Raw genomic sequence first — 26,114 nt, 5'->3', positions numbered from 1 at the left:
AGTCCTATTGGGCGGCGTCGTCCAAGTTTGCCCCGGGGTAGGCCGTCATGGGCGGCAGGGTAGCCTAGTGGTTAGAGCGTTGGACTAGTAACCGGAAGGTTGCAAGTTCAAACCCCCGAGCTGACAAGGTACAAATCTGTCGTTCTGCCCCTGAACAGGCAGTTAACCCACTGTTCCTAGGCCGTCATTGAAAATAAGAATTTGTTCTTTTAACTGACTTGCCTAGTTAAATAAAGGTAAAAAAAATAAATTGTCATTAAGAATTTGTTCTTAACCGACTTGCCTCATTAAATAAATATAAATAAAGTCGCTACAGCCGATCTGCCAACTTCTGTCTATAGCGAACAGTTTGGGTTACACACTAACATGACCCCCTCTGTGGAAGGGTGGGACTCTCACATACAGTACCAGTTAAAAGTGTGGACACACCTACTCATTCCAGGGTTTTTCTTTATTTGTAATGTTTTCTACATTGTAGAATAATAGTGAAGACATCAACACTATGGAATCATGTCGTGACAAAAAAGTGTTCTTTATATTTGAGATTCTTCGAATTAGCCACCCTTGATGACAGCTTTGCATTCTCTCAACCAACTTCATGAGGTAGTCACCTGGAATTTCAATTAACAGGTGTGCCTTGGTAAAAGTACATTTCTGGAATTTCTTTCCTTAATGCATTTGAGCCAATCCGGACAACAGGCCCTCTGATTTGACACACTGTCTGAGAAGTAGTTGGTGAACCAGGCGCAATCATTTGAGAAACCAAGGCTGTCGAGTCTGCCGATAAGAATGTGGTGATTGACAGAGTCGAAAGCCTTGGCCAGGTCGATGAATACGGCTGCACAGTAATGTCTCTTATCGATGGTGGTTATAATATCGTTTAGGACCTTGAGCGTGGCTGAGGTGCACCCGTGACCAGCTCGGAAACCAGATTGCATTGGTGTGTGGGGTGGTGTGTTGTGGGGTGGTGTGGCGAGGTGTGTAGGGGTGGGGAAGTGTGGTGTGTTGATGTGGTGTGTTCTGGTGTCTTGTGGTGTGTTCTGGAGTCTTGTGGTGTGTTCTGGAGTCTTGTGGTGTGTTCTGGAGTCTTGTGGTGTGTTGTTCTGGTGTGTTGTGGTGTTTTGTGGTGAAGATACTCCAATATCCAGAGAATAAGTATTTAATTGACAACAGCAACCCAGGTCTGGTAAACCTCCAGACAGGATACATATGGTTCACAGCTAACAAATTAAAACCAGGTGCAGATGCACACACACACACACACACACACACACACACACACACACACACACACACACAGAGGTCTGGTTACACCACAGCTGGCTTTATTACATCATTTTCAGTTTACAACAAATGCATTTCAGTGTGATTTGTGTGTGTGTTTGAGTTTCTGTGTGTGTGTGTGTGTTGGGTATAGGTGTAGGTGTGTTGGATATATGTAACTACCGATCTGTGTGTGTGTGTGTGAGAGAGAGATGTCTAAATGACTGTCTGATCTAGAATAATAACAGATAAGAGACACTTTCACTGAAATTAAAAACTATAAAACTGTTTGAAAACATAACGACTTGGTAAGTCAAAGCCTATTTAAAGTTAAGACTGTGTGTAAAGTTAAGACTGTTTGTAAAGTTAAGACTGTTTGTAAAGTTAAGACTGTTTGTAAAGTTAAGACTGTAAAGTTAAGACTGTGTGTAAAGTTAAGACTGTTTGTAAAGTTAAGACTGTTTGTAAAGTTAAGACTGTTTGTAAAGTTAAGACTGTTTGTAAAGTTAAGACTGTTTGAAAAGTTAAGACTGTTTGTAAAGTTAAGACTGTTTGTAAAGTTAAGACTGTAAAGTTAAGACTGTTTGTAAAGTTAAGACTGTTTGTAAAGTTAAGACTGTTTGTAAAGTTAAGACTGTTTGTAAAGTTAAGACTGTTTGTAAAGTTAAGACTGTTTTGCGAGACATTGACACTGTGTAACTCGTTCCACTAGAATATCACATTTAGTGTAAAATACAAACGTACTGATATAGGCCTCACAGAGAGGGATCTCTTATAGAAAAACAACAACAACAACAACAACAATTGACCTACAGCTGTAACATTGTACACATTCAATATCAGTAACTCTCTGATAAGAGAGTCTTTGGTTGTTTGTGCTTATCTAGTTAATGGTGGAATCTGTCATTTAACTCATTTAAAAGATTTAACAATCTGGAGGCTCGTGTCTTTCGGACGAGCTAGAAGTTTAGCTTGTAAGTTTTGCCATTTTGCTAAAACCTGGAAAATCACAGAGCACCATATGACTTTAATTCAAAACTCAGAGAACACCCTTTTGTTTATTTTTCATAACTGAAAAGATTCTTACGGACTACAGCTTTAACAGCTAGTTAGGAACACAGCTGGTTAGCTCTAACGAGCTGGTTAGCTGCTTAGCTGGTTAGCTGATTAGCAGACCCAGCGGATGAAGCGTTCTAGGAATGTGGGTTTCCCCAGCGTGGCGTAGTCCTCTCCTCTAAAGATGGCTGACGTGTCTCCCAGGGCAACCTTCCTCAGCACTTCCTGGTCCGTGTCGGTCCCCATGGCGATCACCGTGGGAATGCCCTCGGCCCGCCGCATGGCTGAGACACCCTCCTCCAGGCTGTCGCCCGCGGTGATGCCGTCGGTGATAAAGACGAAGGACAGTTCAGCGTTACGACGTGCCAGGCGGCTTCCCTGTAGACCACACAGAGAGACAGTACAGTTATACAGCATTACGACCTGCCAGGAGGCTTCCCTGTAGACCACACAGAGAGACAGTACAGTTATACAGCATTACGACCTGCCAGGAGGCTTCCCTGAAAACAAGGGAAGGTGCTGGTACATTAAAAACAGGGGAGGGTGCTGGAGTATTGAAAACAGGGGAGGGTGCTGGAGTATTGAAAACAGGGGAGGGTGCTGGAATATTGAAAACAGGGGAGGGTGCTGGAGTATTGGAAACTGGGGAGGGTGCTGGTGTATTGAAAACAGGGGATTGGAAACTGGGGAGGGTGCTGGAGTATTGGAAACTGGGGAGGGTGCTGGTGTATTGAAACCTGGGGAGGGTGCTTGTGTATTGAAAACAGGGAAGGGTGCTAGAGTATTGAAAACAGGGGAGATATTTTTAATGTTTATATAATTTTTTTGAGAATACAATGTAGCTCAGTATTTGAATGATTTATTTCATTCAGGGTTTTTGCTCGTCTTTATCAGGGGTGCCATTAATGAAGGATCTGACTGTACCTGTGACATCACCAGGTTGTTGACAGCGTGTATGATGGCGCTGCCCAGAGAGGAGGCGGAGTCCATGTAGCTCATCCCTGCCAGCGAATCAGCGATCACCGTCAGATTGTGCGTGAGCGAAAACTCCACCCTCTGTTCTGACTGGCCGCCGTACTGCAGCAGGGCCACGCGGGCGTTCCTGTTGTCTGATTCGCCGTTGGCCAGCGTGAGGCGGCGCGCCACGTTCTCGATGAACTCCTTGGCTCGGCGGTGGTTCTCCACTCCCATCCTCTCTGACCCGTCCAGCATGAACACAAGGTCCACAGGGCGCTGGACACAGCTGGCCACCGCTGGTTCTGAAACACACACACACACACACAGGTTGACACGTTGAAGGGACACACACACGTTGAAGGGACACACACACATTGAAGACACACACACGTTGAAGACACACACACACACACACGTTGAAGACACACACACGTTGAAGACACACACACACACACACGTTGAAGAGACACACACACGTTGAAGGGACACACACAGCTATTGGATAAAACTTTGTGTATTTTCATCTATTATCGTATGAATCTGTTATTATAGAATGTATCTGTTATTATAGTATGTATCTATTATTATAGTATGTATCTATTATTATAGTATGTATCTATTATTATAGTATGTATCTGTTATTATAGTATGTATCTATTATTATAGTATGTATCTATTATTATAGTATGTATCTATTATTATAGTATGTATCTATTATTATAGTATCTATTATTATAGTATGTATCTATTATAGTATCTATTATTATAGTATGTATCTATTATTATAGTATCTATTATTATAGTATGTATCTATTATAGTATCTATTATTATAGTATCTATTATTATAGTATGTATCTATTATTATAGTATCTATTATTATAGTATCTATTATTATAGTATGTATCTATTATTATAGTATCTATTATTATAGTATGTATCTATTATTATAGTATGTATCTATTATTATAGTATCTATTATTATAGTATGTATCTATTATTATAGTATGTATCTATTATTATAGTATGTATCTATTATAGTATGTATCTATTATTATAGTATGTATCTATTATTATAGTATGTATCTATTATTATAGTATCTATTATTATAGTATGTATCTATTATTATAGTATGTATCTATTATTATAGTATGTATCTGTTATTATAGTATCTATTATTATAGTATCTATTATTATAGTATCTATTATTATAGTATCTATTATTATAGTATCTATTATTATAGTATCTATTATTATAGTATGTATTATTATAGTATCTATTATTATAGTATCTATTATTATAGTATGTATCTATTATTATAGTATCTATTATTATAGTATGTATCTATTATTATAGTATCTATTATTATAGTATGTATCTATTATTATAGTATCTATTATTATAGTATCTATTATTATAGTATCTATTATTATAGTATCTATTATTATAGTATGTATCTATTATTATAGTATGTATCTATTATAGTATGTATCTATTATTATAGTATGTATCTATTATTATAGTATGTATCTATTATTATAGTATGTATCTATTATTATAGTATGTATCTATTATTATAGTATCTATTATTATAGTATGTATCTGTTATTATAGTATGTATCTATTATTATAGTATGTATCTATTATAGTATGTATCTATTATTATAGTATGTATCTATTATTATAGTATGTATCTATTATAGTATGTATCTATTATTATAGTATGTATCTATTATTATAGTATGTATCTATTATTATAGTATGTATCTATTATTATAGTATCTATTATTATAGTATGTATCTGTTATTATAGTATGTATCTGTTATTATAGTATGTATCTATTATTATAGTATCTATTATTATAGTATGTATCTGTTATTATAGTATGTATCTATTATTATAGTATGTATCTATTATTATAGTATGTATCTATTATTATAGTATGTATCTATTATTATAGTATGTATCTATTATAGTATGTATCTATTATTATAGTATGTATCTATTATTATAGTATCTATTATTATAGTATGTATCTATTATTATAGTATGTATCTGTTATTATAGTATCTATTATTATAGTATCTATTATTATAGTATCTATTATTATAGTATCTATTATTATAGTATCTATTATTATAGTATCTATTATTATAGTATGTATTATTATAGTATCTATTATTATAGTATCTATTATTATAGTATGTATCTATTATTATAGTATCTATTATTATAGTATGTATCTATTATTATAGTATCTATTATTATAGTATGTATCTATTATTATAGTATCTATTATTATAGTATCTATTATTATAGTATGTATCTATTATTATAGTATCTATTATTATAGTATGTATCTATTATTATAGTATGTATCTATTATTATAGTATGTATCTATTATTATAGTATGTATCTATTATTATAGTATGTATCTATTATTATAGTATCTATTATTATAGTATGTATCTGTTATTATAGTATGTATCTATTATTATAGTATCTATTATTATAGTATGTATCTATTATTATAGTATGTATCTATTATTATAGTATGTATCTATTATTATAGTATCTATTATTATAGTATCTATTATTATAGTATCTATTATTATAGTATCTATTATTATAGTATGTATCTATTATTATAGTATGTATCTATTATTATAGTATGTATCTATTATTATAGTATGTATCTATTATTATAGTATGTATCTATTATTATAGTATGTATCTATTATTATAGTATGTATCTATTATTATAGTATCTATTATTATAGTATGTATCTGTTATTATAGTATGTATCTATTATTATAGTATGTATCTATTATAGTATGTATCTATTATTATAGTATGTATCTATTATTATAGTATGTATCTATTATTATAGTATGTATCTATTATTATAGTATGTATCTATTATTATAGTATGTATCTATTATTATAGTATCTATTATTATAGTATGTATCTATTATTATAGTATGTATCTGTTATTATAGTATGTATCTATTATTATAGTATGTATCTATTATTATAGTATGTATCTATTATTATAGTATGTATCTATTATTATAGTATGTATCTGTTATTATAGTATGTATCTATTATTATAGTATGTATCTATTATAGTATGTATCTATTATTATAGTATGTATCTATTATTATAGTATGTATCTATTATTATAGTATGTATCTATTATTATAGTATCTATTATTATAGTATGTATCTGTTATTATAGTATGTATCTGTTATTATAGTATGTATCTATTATTATAGTATGTATCTATTATTATAGTATGTATCTATTATTATAGTATGTATCTATTATTATAGTATCTGTTATTATAGTATGTATCTGTTATTATAGTATGTATCTATTATTATAGTATGTATCTATTATAGTATGTATCTATTATTATAGTATGTATCTGTTATTATAGTATGTATCTGTTATTATAGTATGTATCTATTATTATAGTATGTATTATTATAGTATGTATCTATTATTATAGTATGTATCTATTATTATAGTATGTATCTTATTATTATTATTATAGTATGTATCTGTTATTATATCTATTATTATAGTATGTATCTATTATTATAGTATGTATCTATTATAGTATGTATCTATTATAGTATGTATCTATTATTATAGTATCTGTTATTATAGTATGTATCTATTATAGTATGTATCTATTATAGTATGTATCTGTTATTATAGTATGTATTATTATAGTATGTATCTATTATTATAGTATGTATCTATTATTATAGTATGTATCTATTATTATAGTATGTATCTATTATTATAGTATGTATTATTATAGTATGTATCTATTATTATAGTATGTATCTATTATTATAGTATGTATCTATTATTATAGTATCTATTATTATAGTATGTATCTATTATTATAGTATGTATCTATTATTATAGTATGTATCTATTATTATAGTATGTATCTATTATTATAGTATGTATCTGTTATTATAGTATGTATCTATTATAGTATGTATCTATTATTATAGTATGTATCTATTATAGTATGTATCTATTATTATAGTATCTGTTATTATAGTATGTATCTATTATAGTATGTATCTATTATAGTATGTATCTGTTATTATAGTATGTATCTATTATTATAGTATCTATTATTATAGTATGTATCTATTATTATAGTATGTATTATTATAGTATGTATCTATTATTATAGTATCTATTATTATAGTATCTATTATTATAGTATCTATTATTATAGTATGTATTATTATAGTATGTATCTATTATTATAGTATGTATCTATTATTATAGTATGTATCTATTATTATAGTATGTATTATTATAGTATGTATCTATTATTATAGTATGTATTATTATAGTATGTATTATTATAGTATGTATCTATTATAGTATGTATCTATTATTATAGTATGTATCTATTATTATAGTATGTATCTATTATTATAGTATGTATCTATTATTATAGTATGTATCTATTATTATAGTATGTATCTATTATTATAGTATGTATCTATTATTATAGTATGTATCTATTATTATAGTATGTATCTATTATTATAGTATGTATCTGTTATTATAGTATGTATCTATTATTATAGTATGTATCTATTATTATAGTATGTATCTATTATTATAGTATGTATCTATTATTATAGTATGTATCTGTTATTATAGTATGTATCTATTATTATAGTATGTATCTATTATTATAGTATGTATCTGTTATAGTATGTATCTGTTATTATAGTATGTATCTGTTATTATAGTATGTATCTATTATTATAGTATGTATCTGTTATTATAGTATGTATCTATTATTATAGTATGTATCTGTTATAGTATGTATCTGTTATAGTATGTATCTGTTATTATAGTATGTATCTATTATTATAGTATGTATCTATTATTATAGTATGTATCTGTTATTATAGTATGTATCTATTATTATAGTATGTATCTATTATTATAGTATGTATCTATTATTATAGTATGTATCTATTATTATAGTATGTATCTGTTATTATAGTATGTATCTGTTATTATAGTATGTATCTATTATTATAGTATGTATCTATTATTATAGTATGTATCTATTATTATAGTATGTATCTATTATAGTATGTATTATTATTATAGTATCTATTATTATAGTATGTATCTGTTATTATTATTATAGTATGTATCTGTTATTATAGTATGTATCTGTTATTATAGTATGTATCTATTATTATAGTATGTATTATTATTATAGTATGTATCTGTTATAGTATGTATCTGTTATTATAGTATGTATCTGTTATTATAGTATGTATCTATTATTATAGTATGTATCTATTATAGTATGTATCTATTATTATAGTATGTATCTGTTATTATAGTATGTATCTGTTATTATAGTATGTATCTATTATTATAGTATGTATCTATTATTATAGTATGTATCTATTATAGTATGTATCTATTATTATAGTATGTATTATTATAGTATGTATCTATTATAGTATGTATCTATTATTATAGTATGTATCTATTATTATAGTATGTATCTATTATTATAGTATGTATTATTATAGTATGTATCTATTATAGTATGTATCTATTATTATAGTATGTATCTATTATTATAGTATGTATCTATTATTATAGTATGTATCTATTATTATAGTATGTATCTATTATTATAGTATGTATCTATTATTATAGTATGTATCTATTATTATAGTATGTATCTATTATTATAGTATGTATCTGTTATTATAGTATGTATCTATTATTATAGTATGTATCTATTATTATAGTATGTATCTATTATTATAGTATGTATCTATTATTATAGTATGTATCTATTATTATAGTATGTATCTATTATTATAGTATGTATCTATTATTATAGTATGTATCTATTATTATAGTATGTATCTATTATTATAGTATGTATCTATTATAGTATGTATCTATTATTATAGTATGTATCTATTATTATAGTATGTATCTATTATTATAGTATGTATCTATTATTATAGTATGTATCTATTATTATAGTATATTATTATAGTATCTATTATTATAGTATCTATTATTATAGTATCTATTATTATAGTATCTATTATTATAGTATATCTATTATAGTATCTATTATTATAGTATGTATCTATAGTATCTATTATTATAGTATCTATTATTATAGTATGTATCTATTATTATAGTATCTATTATTATAGTATGTATCTATTATTATAGTATGTATTATTATAGTATGTATCTATTATTATGTATCTGTTATTATAGTATCTATTATTATAGTATCTATTATTATAGTATCTATTATTATAGTATGTATCTATTATTATAGTATGTATCTATTATAGTATGTATCTATTATTATAGTATGTATCTATTATTATAGTATGTATCTATTATTATAGTATGTATCTATTATTATAGTATGTATCTATTATTATAGTATGTATCTATTATTATAGTATGTATCTATTATTATAGTATCTATTATTATAGTATGTATCTGTTATTATAGTATGTATCTGTTATTATAGTATGTATCTATTATTATAGTATGTATCTATTATTATAGTATGTATCTATTATTATAGTATGTATGTATCTGTTATTATAGTATGTATCTATTATTATAGTATGTATCTATTATAGTATGTATCTATTATTATAGTATGTATCTATTATTATAGTATGTATCTATTATTATAGTATGTATCTATTATTATAGTATGTATCTATTATTATAGTATGTATCTATTATTATAGTATGTATCTATTATTATAGTATGTATCTGTTATTATAGTATGTATCTGTTATTATAGTATGTATCTGTTATTATAGTATGTATCTATTATTATAGTATGTATTATTATAGTATCTATTATTATAGTATGTATCTATTATTATAGTATCTATTATTATAGTATGTATTATTATAGTATGTATCTGTTATTATAGTATGTATCTATTATTATAGTATGTATCTATTATAGTATGTATCTATTATAGTATGTATCTATTATTATAGTATCTGTTATTATAGTATGTATCTATTATAGTATGTATCTATTATAGTATGTATCTGTTATTATAGTATGTATCTATTATAGTATGTATCTATTATTATAGTATGTATCTATTATTATAGTATGTATCTATTATTATAGTATGTATCTATTATTATAGTATGTATCTATTATAGTATGTATCTATTATTATAGTATGTATCTATTATTATAGTATGTATCTATTATTATAGTATGTATCTATTATTATAGTATGTATCTATTATTATAGTATGTATCTATTATTATAGTATGTATCTATTATTATAGTATGTATCTATTATTATAGTATGTATCTGTTATTATAGTATGTATCTATTATAGTATGTATCTATTATTATAGTATGTATCTATTATAGTATGTATCTATTATTATAGTATCTGTTATTATAGTATGTATCTATTATAGTATGTATCTATTATAGTATGTATCTGTTATTATAGTATGTATCTATTATTATAGTATCTATTATTATAGTATGTATCTATTATTATAGTATGTATTATTATAGTATGTATCTATTATTATATGTATCTATTATAGTATGTATCTATTATTATATGTATCTATTATTATAGTATGTATCTATTATTATAGTATGTATCTATTATAGTATGTATCTATTATTATAGTATGTATCTATTATTATAGTATGTATCTATTATTATAGTATGTATCTATTATTATAGTTATTATAGTATGTATCTATTATTATAGTATGTATCTATTATTATAGTATCTATTATTATAGTATGTATCTATTATTATATCTATTATTATAGTATGTATCTATTATAGTATGTATCTATTATTATAGTATGTATCTGTTATTATAGTATGTATCTATTATTATAGTATGTATCTATTATTATAGTATCTATTATTATAGTATGTATCTGTTATTATAGTATGTATCTGTTATTATAGTATGTATCTATTATTATAGTATGTATCTGTTATTATAGTATGTATCTGTTATTATAGTATGTATCTATTATTATAGTATGTATCTATTATTATAGTATGTATCTATTATTATAGTATGTATCTATTATTATAGTATGTATCTATTATTATAGTATGTATCTGTTATTATAGTATGTATCTATTATTATAGTATGTATCTATTATAGTATGTATCTGTTATTATAGTATGTATCTGTTATTATAGTATGTATCTGTTATTATAGTATGTATCTATTATTATAGTATGTATCTGTTATTATAGTATGTATCTGTTATTATAGTATGTATCTATTATTATAGTATGTATCTATTATTATAGTATGTATCTATTATTATAGTATGTATCTATTATTATAGTATGTATCTGTTATTATAGTATGTATCTGTTATTATAGTATGTATCTATTATTATAGTATGTATCTATTATAGTATGTATCTGTTATTATAGTATGTATTATTATAGTATGTATCTATTATTATAGTATGTATTATTATAGTATGTATCTGTTATAGTATGTATCTGTTATTATAGTATGTATCTGTTATTATAGTATGTATCTATTATTATAGTATGTATTATTATAGTATGTATCTGTTATAGTATGTATCTGTTATTATAGTATGTATCTATTATTATAGTATGTATCTATTATTATAGTATGTATCTATTATAGTATGTATCTGTTATAGTATGTATCTGTTATTATAGTATGTATCTATTATTATAGTATGTATCTATTATTATAGTATGTATCTATTATAGTATGTATCTATTATTATAGTATGTATCTATTATAGTATGTATCTATTATTATAGTATGTATCTATTATTATAGTATGTATCTATTATTATAGTATGTATCTATTATAGTATGTATCTATTATTATAGTATGTATCTGTTATTATATGTATCTATTATTATAGTATGTATCTATTATTATAGTATATCTATTATTATAGTATGTATCTATTATAGTATGTATTATTATAGTATGTATCTATTATAGTATGTATCTATTATTATCTGTTATAGTATGTATCTATTATTATAGTATGTATCTATTATAGTATGTATCTATTATAGTATGTATTATTATATAGTATGTATCTATTATAGTATGTATTATTATAGTATGTATTATTATAGTATGTATCTATTATAGTATGTATCTATTATTATAGTATGTATTATTATAGTATGTATCTGTTATTATAGTATGTATCTGTTATAGTATGTATCTATTATTATAGTATGTATCTATTATAGTATGTATCTATTATTATAGTATGTATCTGTTATTATAGTATGTATCTGTTATTATAGTATGTATCTATTATTATAGTATGTATCTATTATTATAGTATGTATCTATTATTATAGTATGTATTATTATAGTATGTATCTGTTATTATAGTATGTATTATTATAGTATGTATCTATTATTATAGTATGTATTATTATAGTATCTATTATTATAGTATGTATCTATTATTATAGTATGTATTATTATAGTATGTATCTATTATTATAGTATGTATCTATTATTATAGTATGTATTATTATAGTATCTATTATTATAGTATGTATGTATTATTATAGTATGTATTATTATAGTATGTATCTATTATTATAGTATCTGTTATTATAGTATGTATTATTATAGTATGTATTATTATAGTATGTATTATTATAGTATGTATCTGTTATTATAGTATGTATCTATTATTATAGTATGTATGTATTATTATAGTATGTATTATTATAGTATGTATTATTATAGTATCTGTTATTATAGTATGTATTATTATAGTATGTATTATTATAGTATGTATTATTATAGTATCTATTATTATAGTATGTATTATTATAGTATGTATCTATTATTATAGTATGTATTATTATAGTATGTATCTATTATTATAGTATGTATCTATTATTATAGTATGTATTATTATAGTATCTGTTATTATAGTATGTATCTGTTATTATAGTATGTATTATTATAGTATGTATCTATTATTATAGTATGTATCTATTATTATAGTATGTATCTGTTATTATAGTATGTATCTATTATTATAGTATGTATCTGTTATTATAGTATGTATCTGTTATTATAGTATGTATCTGTTATTATAGTATGTATCTATTATTATAGTATGTATCTGTTATTATAGTATGTATCTGTTATTATAGTATGTATCTGTTATTATAGTATGTATCTATTATTATAGTATGTATCTATTATTATAGTATGTATCTATTATTATAGTATGTATCTATTATTATAGTATGTATCTATTATTATAGTATGTATCTATTATTATAGTATGTATCTATTATTATAGTATGTATCTATTATTATAGTATCTATTATTATAGTATCTATTATTATAGTATGTATCTATTATTATAGTATGTATCTGTTATTATAGTATGTATCTATTATTATAGTATCTATTATTATAGTATCTATTATTATAGTATGTATCTATTATTATAGTATGTATCTGTTATTATAGTATGTATCTATTATTATAGTATGTATCTATTATTATAGTATGTATCTATTATTATAGTATGTATCTATTATTATAGTATGTATTATTATAGTATGTATCTATTATTATAGTATCTATTATTATAGTATGTATCTATTATTATAGTATGTATTATTATAGTATGTATCTATTATTATAGTATGTATCTATTATTATAGTATCTATTATTATAGTATGTATCTATTATTATAGTATGTATTATTATAGTATGTATCTATTATAGTATCTATTATTATAGTATGTATCTATTATTATAGTATCTATTATTATAGTATGTATCTATTATTATAGTATGTATTATTATAGTATGTATCTATTATTATAGTATGTATCTATTATTATAGTATGTATCTATTATTATAGTATGTATCTATTATTATAGTATGTATTATTATAGTATGTATCTATTATTATAGTATGTATCTATTATTATAGTATGTATCTATTATTATAGTATGTATCTGTTATAGTATGTATCTATTATTATAGTATGTATCTGTTATAGTATGTATCTATTATTATAGTATGTATCTATTATTATAGTATGTATCTATTATTATAGTATGTATCTGTTATAGTATGTATCTATTATTATAGTATGTATCTATTATTATAGTATGTATTATTATAGTATGTATCTATTATTATAGTATGTATTATTATAGTATGTATCTATTATTATAGTATGTATTATTATAGTATGTATCTATTATTATAGTATGTATCTGTTATTATAGTATGTATCTATTATTATAGTATGTATCTATTATTATAGTATGTATTATTATAGTATGTATCTATTATTATAGTATGTATCTATTATTATAGTATGTATCTATTATAGTATGTATCTATTATTATAGTATGTATTATTATAGTATGTATCTATTATTATAGTATGTATCTATTATTATAGTATGTATCTATTATTATAGTATGTATCTATTATTATAGTATGTATCTATTATTATAGTATGTATCTATTATTATAGTATGTATTATTATAGTATGTATCTGTTATTATAGTATGTATCTATTATTATAGTATGTATCTATTATAGTATCTATTATTATAGTATGTATCTATTATTATAGTATCTATTATTATAGTATGTATCTATTATTATAGTATGTATCTATTATTATAGTATGTATCTGTTATTATAGTATGTATCTGTTATTATAGTATGTATCTATTATTATAGTATGTATCTATTATAGTATGTATCTATTATAGTATGTATCTATTATTATAGTATCTATTATTATAGTATGTATCTGTTATTATAGTATGTATCTATTATTATAGTATGTATCTGTTATTATAGTATGTATCTATTATTATAGTATGTATCTATTATTATAGTATGTATCTATTATTATAGTATGTATCTATTATTATAGTATGTATCTATTATTATAGTATGTATCTATTATTATAGTATGTATCTATTATTATAGTATGTATCTATTATAGTATGTATCTGTTATTATAGTATGTATCTATTATTATAGTATGTATCTATTATTATAGTATGTATCTATTATTATAGTATGTATCTATTATTATAGTATGTATCTATTATTATAGTATGTATCTATTATAGTATGTATCTGTTATTATAGTATGTATCTATTATTATAGTATCTATTATTATAGTATGTATCTATTATTATAGTATGTATCTATTATTATAGTATGTATCTATTATAGTATGTATCTATTATTATAGTATGTATCTATTATTATAGTATGTATCTATTATTATAGTATGTATCTATTATTATAGTATGTATCTATTATAGTATGTATCTATTATTATAGTATGTATCTATTATTATAGTATGTATCTATTATTATAGTATGTATCTGTTATTATAGTATGTATCTATTATTATAGTATGTATCTATTATTATAGTATGTATCTATTATTATAGTATGTATCTATTATTATAGTATGTATCTATTATTATAGTATGTATCTATTATTATAGTATGTATCTGTTATTATAGTATGTATCTATTATTATAGTATCTATTATTATAGTATGTATCTATTATTATAGTATGTATCTATTATTATAGTATGTATCTATTATAGTATGTATCTATTATAGTATGTATCTATTATTATAGTATGTATCTGTTATTATAGTATGTATCTATTATTATAGTATGTATCTATTATTATAGTATGTATCTATTATTATAGTATGTATCTATTATTATAGTATGTATTATTATAGTATGTATCTATTATAGTATGTATCTATTATAGTATGTATCTATTATTATAGTATCTATTATTATAGTATGTATCTATTATTATAGTATGTATTATTATAGTATCTATTATTATAGTATCTATTATTATAGTATGTATTATTATAGTATGTATCTATTATTATAGTATGTATCTATTATTATAGTATGTATCTATTATTATAGTATGTATCTATTATAGTATGTATCTATTATTATAGTATGTATCTATTATATAGTATGTATTATTATAGTATGTATCTATTATTATAGTATGTATCTATTATTATAGTATGTATCTATTATTATAGTATGTATCTATTATTATAGTATGTATCTATTATTATAGTATGTATCTATTATTATAGTATGTATCTATTATTATAGTATGTATCTGTTATTATAGTATCTATTATTATAGTATGTATCTATTATTATAGTATGTATCTATTATTATAGTATGTATCTATTATTATAGTATGTATCTATTATAGTATGTATCTGTTATTATAGTATGTATCTATTATTATAGTATGTATCTATTATTATAGTATGTATCTATTATTATAGTATGTATCTATTATTATAGTATGTATCTATTATTATAGTATCTATTATTATAGTATGTATCTATTATTATAGTATCTATTATTATAGTATGTATCTATTATTATAGTATCTATTATTATAGTATGTATCTATTATTATAGTATCTATTATTATAGTATGTATCTGTTATTATAGTATGTATCTATTATTATAGTATGTATCTATTATAGTATGTATCTGTTATTATAGTATGTATCTATTATTATAGTATGTATCTATTATTATAGTATGTATCTATTATAGTATGTATCTATTATAGTATGTATCTATTATTATAGTATCTATTATTATAGTATGTATCTATTATTATAGTATCTATTATTATAGTATGTATCTATTATAGTATGTATCTATTATAGTATGTATCTATTATTATAGTATCTATTATTATAGTATGTATCTATTATTATAGTATGTATCTATTATAGTATGTATCTATTATTATAGTATCTATTATTATAGTATCTATTATTATAGTATGTATCTATTATTATAGTATGTATCTGTTATAGTATGTATCTGTTATTATAGTATGTATCTGTTATAGTATGTATTATTATAGTATGTATCTATTATTATAGTATGTATCTATTATTATAGTATGTATCTGTTATAGTATGTATCTATTATTATAGTATGTATCTATTATTATAGTATCTATTATTATAGTATGTATCTATTATTATAGTATGTATCTATTATTATAGTATGTATCTATTATTATAGTATGTATCTGTTATTATAGTATGTATCTATTATTATAGTATGTATCTGTTATAGTATGTATTATTATAGTATGTATCTATTATTATAGTATGTATCTATTATTATAGTATGTATCTATTATTATAGTATGTATCTATTATTATAGTATGTATCTATTATTATAGTATGTATCTATTATTATAGTATGTATCTATTATTATAGTATGTATCTATTATTATAGTATGTATCTATTATTATAGTATGTATCTGTTATTATAGTATGTATCTATTATTATAGTATGTATCTATTATTATAGTATGTATCTGTTATTATAGTATGTATTATTATAGTATGTATCTATTATTATAGTATGTATCTATTATTATAGTATGTATCTATTATTATAGTATGTATCTATTATTATAGTATGTATCTATTATTATAGTATGTATCTATTATTATAGTATGTATCTATTATTATAGTATGTATCTGTTATTATAGTATGTATCTATTATTATAGTATGTATCTATTATTATAGTATGTATCTGTTATAGTATGTATCTATTATTATAGTATGTATCTATTATTATAGTATGTATCTATTATTATAGTATGTATCTGTTATTATAGTATGTATCTATTATTATAGTATGTATCTGTTATTATAGTATGTATCTGTTATTATAGTATGTATCTGTTATTATAGTATGTATCTGTTATTATAGTATGTATCTATTATTATAGTATGTATCTGTTATTATAGTATGTATCTGTTATTATAGTATGTATCTATTATTATAGTATGTATCTGTTATAGTATGTATCTATTATTATAGTATCTGTTATTATAGTATGTATCTGTTATTATAGTATGTATCTATTATTATAGTATCTATTATTATAGTATGTATCTATTATTATAGTATCTATTATTATAGTATCTATTATTATAGTATCTATTATTATAGTATCTATTATTATAGTATGTATTATTATAGTATGTATCTATTATTATAGTATGTATCTATTATTATAGTATGTATCTATTATTATAGTATGTATCTATTATTATAGTATGTATCTGTTATTATAGTATGTATCTGTTATTATAGTATGTATCTATTATAGTATGTATCTATTATTATAGTATGTATCTATTATTATAGTATGTATCTATTATTATAGTATGTATCTGTTATTATAGTATGTATCTGTTATTATAGTATGTATCTATTATAGTATGTATCTATTATTATAGTATGTATCTATTATTATAGTATGTATCTATTATTATAGTATGTATCTATTATTATAGTATGTATCTGTTATTATAGTATGTATCTATTATTATAGTATGTATCTATTATTATAGTATCTATTATTATAGTATGTATCTATTATTATAGTATGTATCTATTATTATAGTATCTATTATTATAGTATGTATCTATTATTATAGTATGTATCTGTTATTATAGTATGTATCTATTATTATAGTATGTATCTATTATTATAGTATCTATTATTATAGTATGTATCTATTATTATAGTATCTATTATTATAGTATCTATTATTATAGTATGTATCTGTTATTATAGTATGTATCTATTATTATAGTATGTATCTATTATTATAGTATGTATCTATTATTATAGTATGTATCTGTTATTATAGTATGTATCTGTTATTATAGTATGTATCTATTATTATAGTATGTATCTATTATTATAGTATGTATCTATTATTATAGTATGTATCTGTTATTATAGTATGTATCTATTATTATAGTATGTATCTATTATTATAGTATGTATCTATTATAGTATGTATCTATTATTATAGTATGTATCTGTTATTATAGTATGTATCTATTATTATAGTATGTATCTATTATTATAGTATGTATCTATTATTATAGTATGTATCTGTTATTATAGTATGTATCTATTATTATAGTATGTATCTGTTATTATAGTATGTATCTGTTATTATAGTATGTATTATTATAGTATGTATCTATTATTATAGTATCTATTATTATAGTATGTATCTATTATTATAGTATGTATCTATTATTATAGTATGTATCTATTATTATAGTATGTATCTATTATTATAGTATGTATCTATTATAGTATGTATCTGTTATAGTATCTATTATTATAGTATGTATCTATTATTATAGTATGTATCTATTATTATAGTATCTATTATTATAGTATGTATCTATTATTATAGTATGTATCTATTATTATAGTATGTATCTATTATTATAGTATGTATCTATTATTATAGTATGTATCTGTTATTATAGTATGTATCTGTTATTATAGTATGTATCTATTATTATAGTATGTATCTATTATTATAGTATGTATCTATTATTATAGTATGTATCTATTATAGTATGTATCTATTATTATAGTATGTATCTATTATTATAGTATGTATCTATTATTATAGTATGTATCTATTATAGTATGTATCTATTATTATAGTATGTATCTATTATTATAGTATGTATCTGTTATTATAGTATGTATCTATTATAGTATGTATCTATTATTATAGTATGTATCTATTATAGTATGTATCTGTTATTATAGTATGTATCTATTATTATAGTATGTATCTATTATTATAGTATGTATCTATTATTATAGTATGTATCTGTTATTATAGTATGTATCTGTTATTATAGTATGTATCTATTATTATAGTATGTATCTATTATTATAGTATGTATCTATTATTATAGTATGTATCTATTATTATAGTATGTATCTGTTATTATAGTATGTATCTATTATTATAGTATGTATCTATTATTATAGTATGTATCTATTATTATAGTATGTATCTATTATAGTATGTATCTATTATTATAGTATGTATCTATTATTATAGTATGTATCTATTATTATAGTATGTATCTATTATAGTATGTATCTGTTATTATAGTATGTATTATTATAGTATGTATTATTATAGTATGTATCTGTTATTATAGTATGTATCTATTATTATAGTATGTATCTATTATTATAGTATGTATCTATTATTATATCTGTTATTATAGTATGTATCTATTATTATAGTATGTATCTATTATTATAGTATGTATCTGTTATTATAGTATGTATCTATTATTATAGTATGTATCTGTTATTATAGTATGTATTATTATAGTATGTATCTGTTATTATAGTATGTATCTATTATTATAGTATGTATCTATTATTATAGTATGTATCTATTATAGTATGTATCTATTATTATAGTATGTATCTATTATTATAGTATGTATCTATTATTATAGTATGTATCTATTATTATAGTATGTATCTGTTATTATAGTATGTATCTATTATTATAGTATGTATCTATTATTATAGTATGTATCTGTTATTATAGTATGTATCTGTTATTATAGTATGTATCTATTATTATAGTATGTATCTATTATTATAGTATGTATCTATTATTATAGTATGTATCTGTTATTATAGTATGTATCTATTATTATAGTATGTATCTATTATTATAGTATGTATCTATTATTATAGTATCTATATATTATAGTATGTATCTGTTATTAGTATGTATCTATTATTATAGTATGTATCTGTTATTATAGTATGTATTATTATAGTTATTATTATTATATGTATCTGTTATTATAGTATGTATCTATTATTATAGTATGTATCTATTATTATATGTATCTATTATTATAGTATGTATCTGTTATTATAGTATTATAGTATGTATCTATTATAGTATGTATCTATTATTATAGTATGTATCTATTATTATAGTATGTATCTATTATTATAGTATCTATTATTATAGTATGTATCTATTATTATAGTATCTATTATTATAGTATGTATCTATTATTATAGTATCTATTATTATAGTATGTATCTATTATTATAGTATGTATCTATTATTATAGTATGTATCTATTATTATAGTATGTATCTGTTATAGTATGTATCTATTATTATAGTATGTATCTATTATTATAGTATGTATCTATTATTATAGTATGTATCTATTATTATAGTATGTATCTATTATTATAGTATGTATCTATTATAGTATGTATCTATTATTATAGTATGTATCTATTATTATAGTATGTATCTATTATTATAGTATGTATCTATTATTATAGTATGTATCTATTATTATAGTATCTATTATTATAGTATGTATCTATTATTATAGTATGTATCTATTATTATAGTATCTATTATTATAGTATGTATCTATTATTATAGTATGTATCTGTTATTATAGTATGTATCTATTATTATAGTATCTATTATAGTATGTATCTATTATTATAGTATGTATCTATTATTATAGTATCTATTATTATAGTATGTATCTGTTATTATAGTATGTATCTGTTATTATAGTATGTATCTATTATTATAGTATGTATCTATTATTATAGTATGTATCTGTTATTATAGTATGTATCTATTATAGTATGTATCTATTATTATAGTATGTATCTGTTATTATAGTATGTATCTGTTATTATAGTATGTATCTGTTATAGTATGTATCTGTTATTATAGTATGTATCTGTTATTATAGTATGTATCTGTTATTATAGTATGTATCTGTTATTATAGTATGTATCTATTATTATAGTATGTATCTATTATTATAGTATGTATCTGTTATAGTATGTATCTGTTATAGTATGTATCTATTATTATAGTATGTATCTGTTATAGTATGTATCAGAATGATCTTACCAGTTTTACAGGGAAGGTCAGGACACACGATCACAGGGTCTAAGAGAGAAGTATTCATCATTTATCTCTGTTATACAAGTACTACGTGTACAAGAGAATGTGTGTATTTAGGTGTGTGTGTACCTGGGCAGAGCACGGTCTCTATCTTGTCGATGAACTCCTCTGCCACCAGATCAGCGAAGCGCCTCATCCCCAGCACCCTACCTTCTCTCTGACAGGCTATACTCTTCAGGCTCTCATTCTCCTCTATCTGGTCAAACATGTCCCCTATACCTATAGCGCTCACGTCCACACTGGGGTCGCTGCTCACACACACACACACACACACACACACACACACACACACACACACACACAAATCATAAGATAGGTGGCACACACAGCTGATAAAACATGTGTCCCCCCACACACACACACACACACACACACACACACACACATCTCCCGGGTCTGGTACCTGCAGAGGTATCTCAGCAGTGAGTCGTCGTCCCTGGGGTCAAACCGCCCGTCTGTGATGACCACCACGGTGACGTTGGCTTTAGCTCGGCGGCTGTCCTTGATCAGGTGGTCGTAGGCGTACTTCAGCGCTGACGGGGTCCACGTCCCCCCGGCTATCCACTCCAGACGCTTCACTGCATCCTGAAAACAGATGGACAGGGTGGGAAGGTGTTAGCCCACTGAGCTCGGGGAGTTAATGCAAGTCTTCAGGTCTCATCCTGCAAAGGGTCGGACCGAGGGAGGGCGGGGGTGTGTGTGTTTATGTCTCAGTCTGGGTTCGAAGGTCAAACTCAGGCGATCTGAACACCACAAGACTGTGTCGCCCGCTGAGCTAAAGCCTTGGCATTAACTCGGGGAGCTAATACAAGTCTTCAGGTGTTAGGTAATGTTAGACTTGTGTGTCGCTCCACTTCAAGACAGACAGGGAGTCACATATTATTGTTATATAGTTTATTATTATTATTATTGTTATAGTACCTTGAAGTAGGACGATTAAATCCTATATGCTAATCGTCCTCCTAAAGGGAGGCTAAATCCTATATGCTAATCGTCCTCCTACGGCTAAATCCTATATGCTAATCGTCCTCCTACGGCTAAATCCTATATGCTAATCGTCCTCCTAAAGGTAGGCTAAATCCTATATCCTATATGCTAATCGTCCTCCTACGGCTAAATCCTATATGCTAATCGTCCTCCTACGGCTAAATCCTATATGCTAATCGTCCTCCTACGGCTAAATCCTATATGCTAATCGTCCTCCTACGGCTAAATCCTATATGCTAATCGTCCTCCTAAAGGTAGGCTAAATCCTATATGCTAATTGTCCTCCTAAAGGTAGGCTAAATCCTATATCCTATATGCTAATCGTCCTCCTACGGCTAAATCCTATATCCTATATGCTAATCGTCCTCCTAAAGGTGGGCTAAATCCTATATGCTAATCGTCCTCCTAAAGGTAGGCTAAATCCTATATCCTATATGCTAATCGTCCTCCTAAAGGTAGGCTAAATCCTATATGCTAATCGTCCTCCTAAAGGTAGGCTAAATCCTATATGCTAATCGTCCTCCTGCGGCTAAATCCTATATGCTAATCGTCCTCCTACGGCTAAATCCTAAATGCTAATCGTCCTCCTACGGCTAAATCCTATATGCTAATCGTCCTCCTAAAGGTAGGCTAAATCCTATATGCTAATCGTCCTCCTACGGCTAAATCCTATATGCTAATCGTCCTAAAGGTAGGCTATATCCTATATGCTAATCGTCCTCCCAAAGGTAGGCTAAATCCTATATGCTAATCGCCCTCCTAAAGGGAGGCTAAATCCTATATCCTATATGCTAATCGTCCTCCTAAAGGAAAGCTAAATCCTATATGCTAATCGTCCTCCTGCGGCTAAATCCTATATGCTAATCGTCCTCCTAAAGGTAGGCTAAATCCTATATGCTAATCGTCCTCCTAAAGGGAGGCTAAATCCTATATGCTAATCGTCCTCCTACGGCTAAATCCTAAATCCTATATGCTAATCGTCCTCCTAAAGGTAGGCTATATCCTATATGCTAATCGTCCTCCTAAAGGTAGGCTATATGCTAAATGCTAATCGTCCTCCTAAAGGTAGGCTATATCCTATATGCTAATCGTCCTCCTAAAGGTAGGCTATATGCTAAATGCTAATCGTCCTCCTAAAGGTAGGCTATATTCTAAATGCTAATCGTCCTCCTAAAGGTAGGCTAAATCCTATATGCTAATCGCCCTCCTACGGCTAAATCCTAAATGCTAATCGTCCTCCTAAAGGTAGGCTATATGCTAAATGCTAATCGTCCTCCTAAAGGTAGTCTAAATCCTATATGCTAATCGTCCTCCTAAAGGTAGGCTAAATCCTATATGCTAATCGTCCTCCTAAAGGTAGGCTAAATCCTATATGCTAATCGTCCTCCTAAAGGTAGGCTAAATCCTATATCCTATATGCTAATCGTCCTCCTACGGCTAAATCCTATATGCTAATCGTCCTCCTACGGCTAAATCCTATATGCTAATCGTCCTCCTAAAGGTAGGCTAAATCCTATATGCTAATCGTCCTCCTAAAGGTAGGCTAAATCCTATATGCTAATCGTCCTCCTAAAGGTAGGCTAAATCCTATATCCTATATGCTAATCGTCCTCCTACGGCTAAATCCTATATCCTATATGCTAATCGTCCTCCTAAAGGTAGGCTAAATCCTATATGCTAATCGTCCTCCTAAAGGGAGGCTAAATCATATATCCTATATGCTAATCGTCCTCCTAAAGGTAGGCTAAATCCTATATGCTAATCGTCCTCCTAAAGGTAGGCTAAATCCTATATCCTATATGCTAATCGTCCTCCTACGGCTAAATCCTATATGCTAATCGTCCTCCTACGGCTAAATCCTATATGCTAATCGTCCTCCTAAAGGTAGGCTAAATCCTATATGCTAATCGTCCTCCTAAAGGTAGGCTAAATCCTATATCCTATATGCTAATCGTCCTCCTACGGCTAAATCCTATATCCTATATGCTAATCGTCCTCCTAAAGGTAGGCTAAATCCTATATGCTAATCGTCCTCCTAAAAATCCTATATGCTAAATCATCCTCCTATATCCTATATGCTAATCGTCCTCCTAAAGGTAGGCTAAATCCTATATGCTAATCGTCCTCCTAAAGGTAGGCTAAATCCTATATCCTATATGCTAATCGTCCTCCTAAAGGTAGGCTAAATCCTATATGCTAATCGTCCTCCTAAAGGTAGGCTAAATCCTATATGCTAATCGTCCTCCTACGGCTAAATCCTATATGCTAATCGTCCTCCTACGGCTAAATCCTAAATGCTAATCGTCCTCCTACGGCTAAATCCTATATGCTAATCATCCTCCTAAAGGTAGGCTATATCCTATATGCTAATCGTCCTCCCAAAGGTAGGCTAAATCCTATATGCTAATCGCCCTCCTAAAGGGAGGCTAAATCCTATATCCTATATGCTAATCGTCCTCCTAAAGGAAAGCTAAATCCTATATGCTAATCGTCCTCCTGCGGCTAAATCCTATATGCTAATCGTCCTCCTAAAGGTAGGCTAAATCCTATATGCTAATCGTCCTCCTAAAGGGAGGCTAAATCCTATATGCTAATCGTCCTCCTACGGCTAAATCCTAAATCCTATATGCTAATCGTCCTCCTAAAGGTAGGCTATATCCTATATGCTAATCGTCCTCCTAAAGGTAGGCTATATGCTAAATGCTAATCGTCCTCTTAAAGGTAGGCTATATGCTAAATGCTAATCGTCCTCTAAAGGTAGGCTATATGCTAAATGCTAATCGTCCTCCTAA

At 24.7% G+C, this 26,114-nt stretch overlaps 1 protein-coding gene across 3 annotated transcripts in view; it reads right to left on the bottom strand.

Annotated features, from left to right (window-relative positions):
• Positions 1-1,303: 1,303 nt before the first annotated feature.
• Positions 1,304-26,114, bottom strand: part of LOC115125577 (collagen alpha-2(VI) chain-like) — a 68,949-nt gene continuing 44,138 nt past the window's right edge. For all 3 annotated transcript variants that reach the window (XM_065006004.1, XM_065006006.1, XM_065006005.1), the window contains 5 exons: positions 22,739-22,920; positions 22,405-22,583; positions 22,282-22,320; positions 3,244-3,578; positions 1,304-2,697 (listed from right to left, as the gene is read on the bottom strand). In XM_065006004.1, the coding sequence (XP_064862076.1) occupies positions 2,431-2,697; positions 3,244-3,578; positions 22,282-22,320; positions 22,405-22,583; positions 22,739-22,920 (1,002 nt within the window). In that variant the 3' untranslated portion in view covers positions 1,304-2,430. The remainder of the gene's footprint in view (positions 2,698-3,243; positions 3,579-22,281; positions 22,321-22,404; positions 22,584-22,738; positions 22,921-26,114) is intronic.

The sequence above is a fragment of the Oncorhynchus nerka genome, linkage group LG20, assembly GCF_034236695.1.
Source record: "Oncorhynchus nerka isolate Pitt River linkage group LG20, Oner_Uvic_2.0, whole genome shotgun sequence".
NCBI classification, from domain to species: domain Eukaryota; kingdom Metazoa; phylum Chordata; class Actinopteri; order Salmoniformes; family Salmonidae; genus Oncorhynchus; species Oncorhynchus nerka.
The sequence above is the reverse complement of the archived record's forward strand: the minus strand, read 5'-3'. Positions and strand labels throughout refer to the sequence as shown.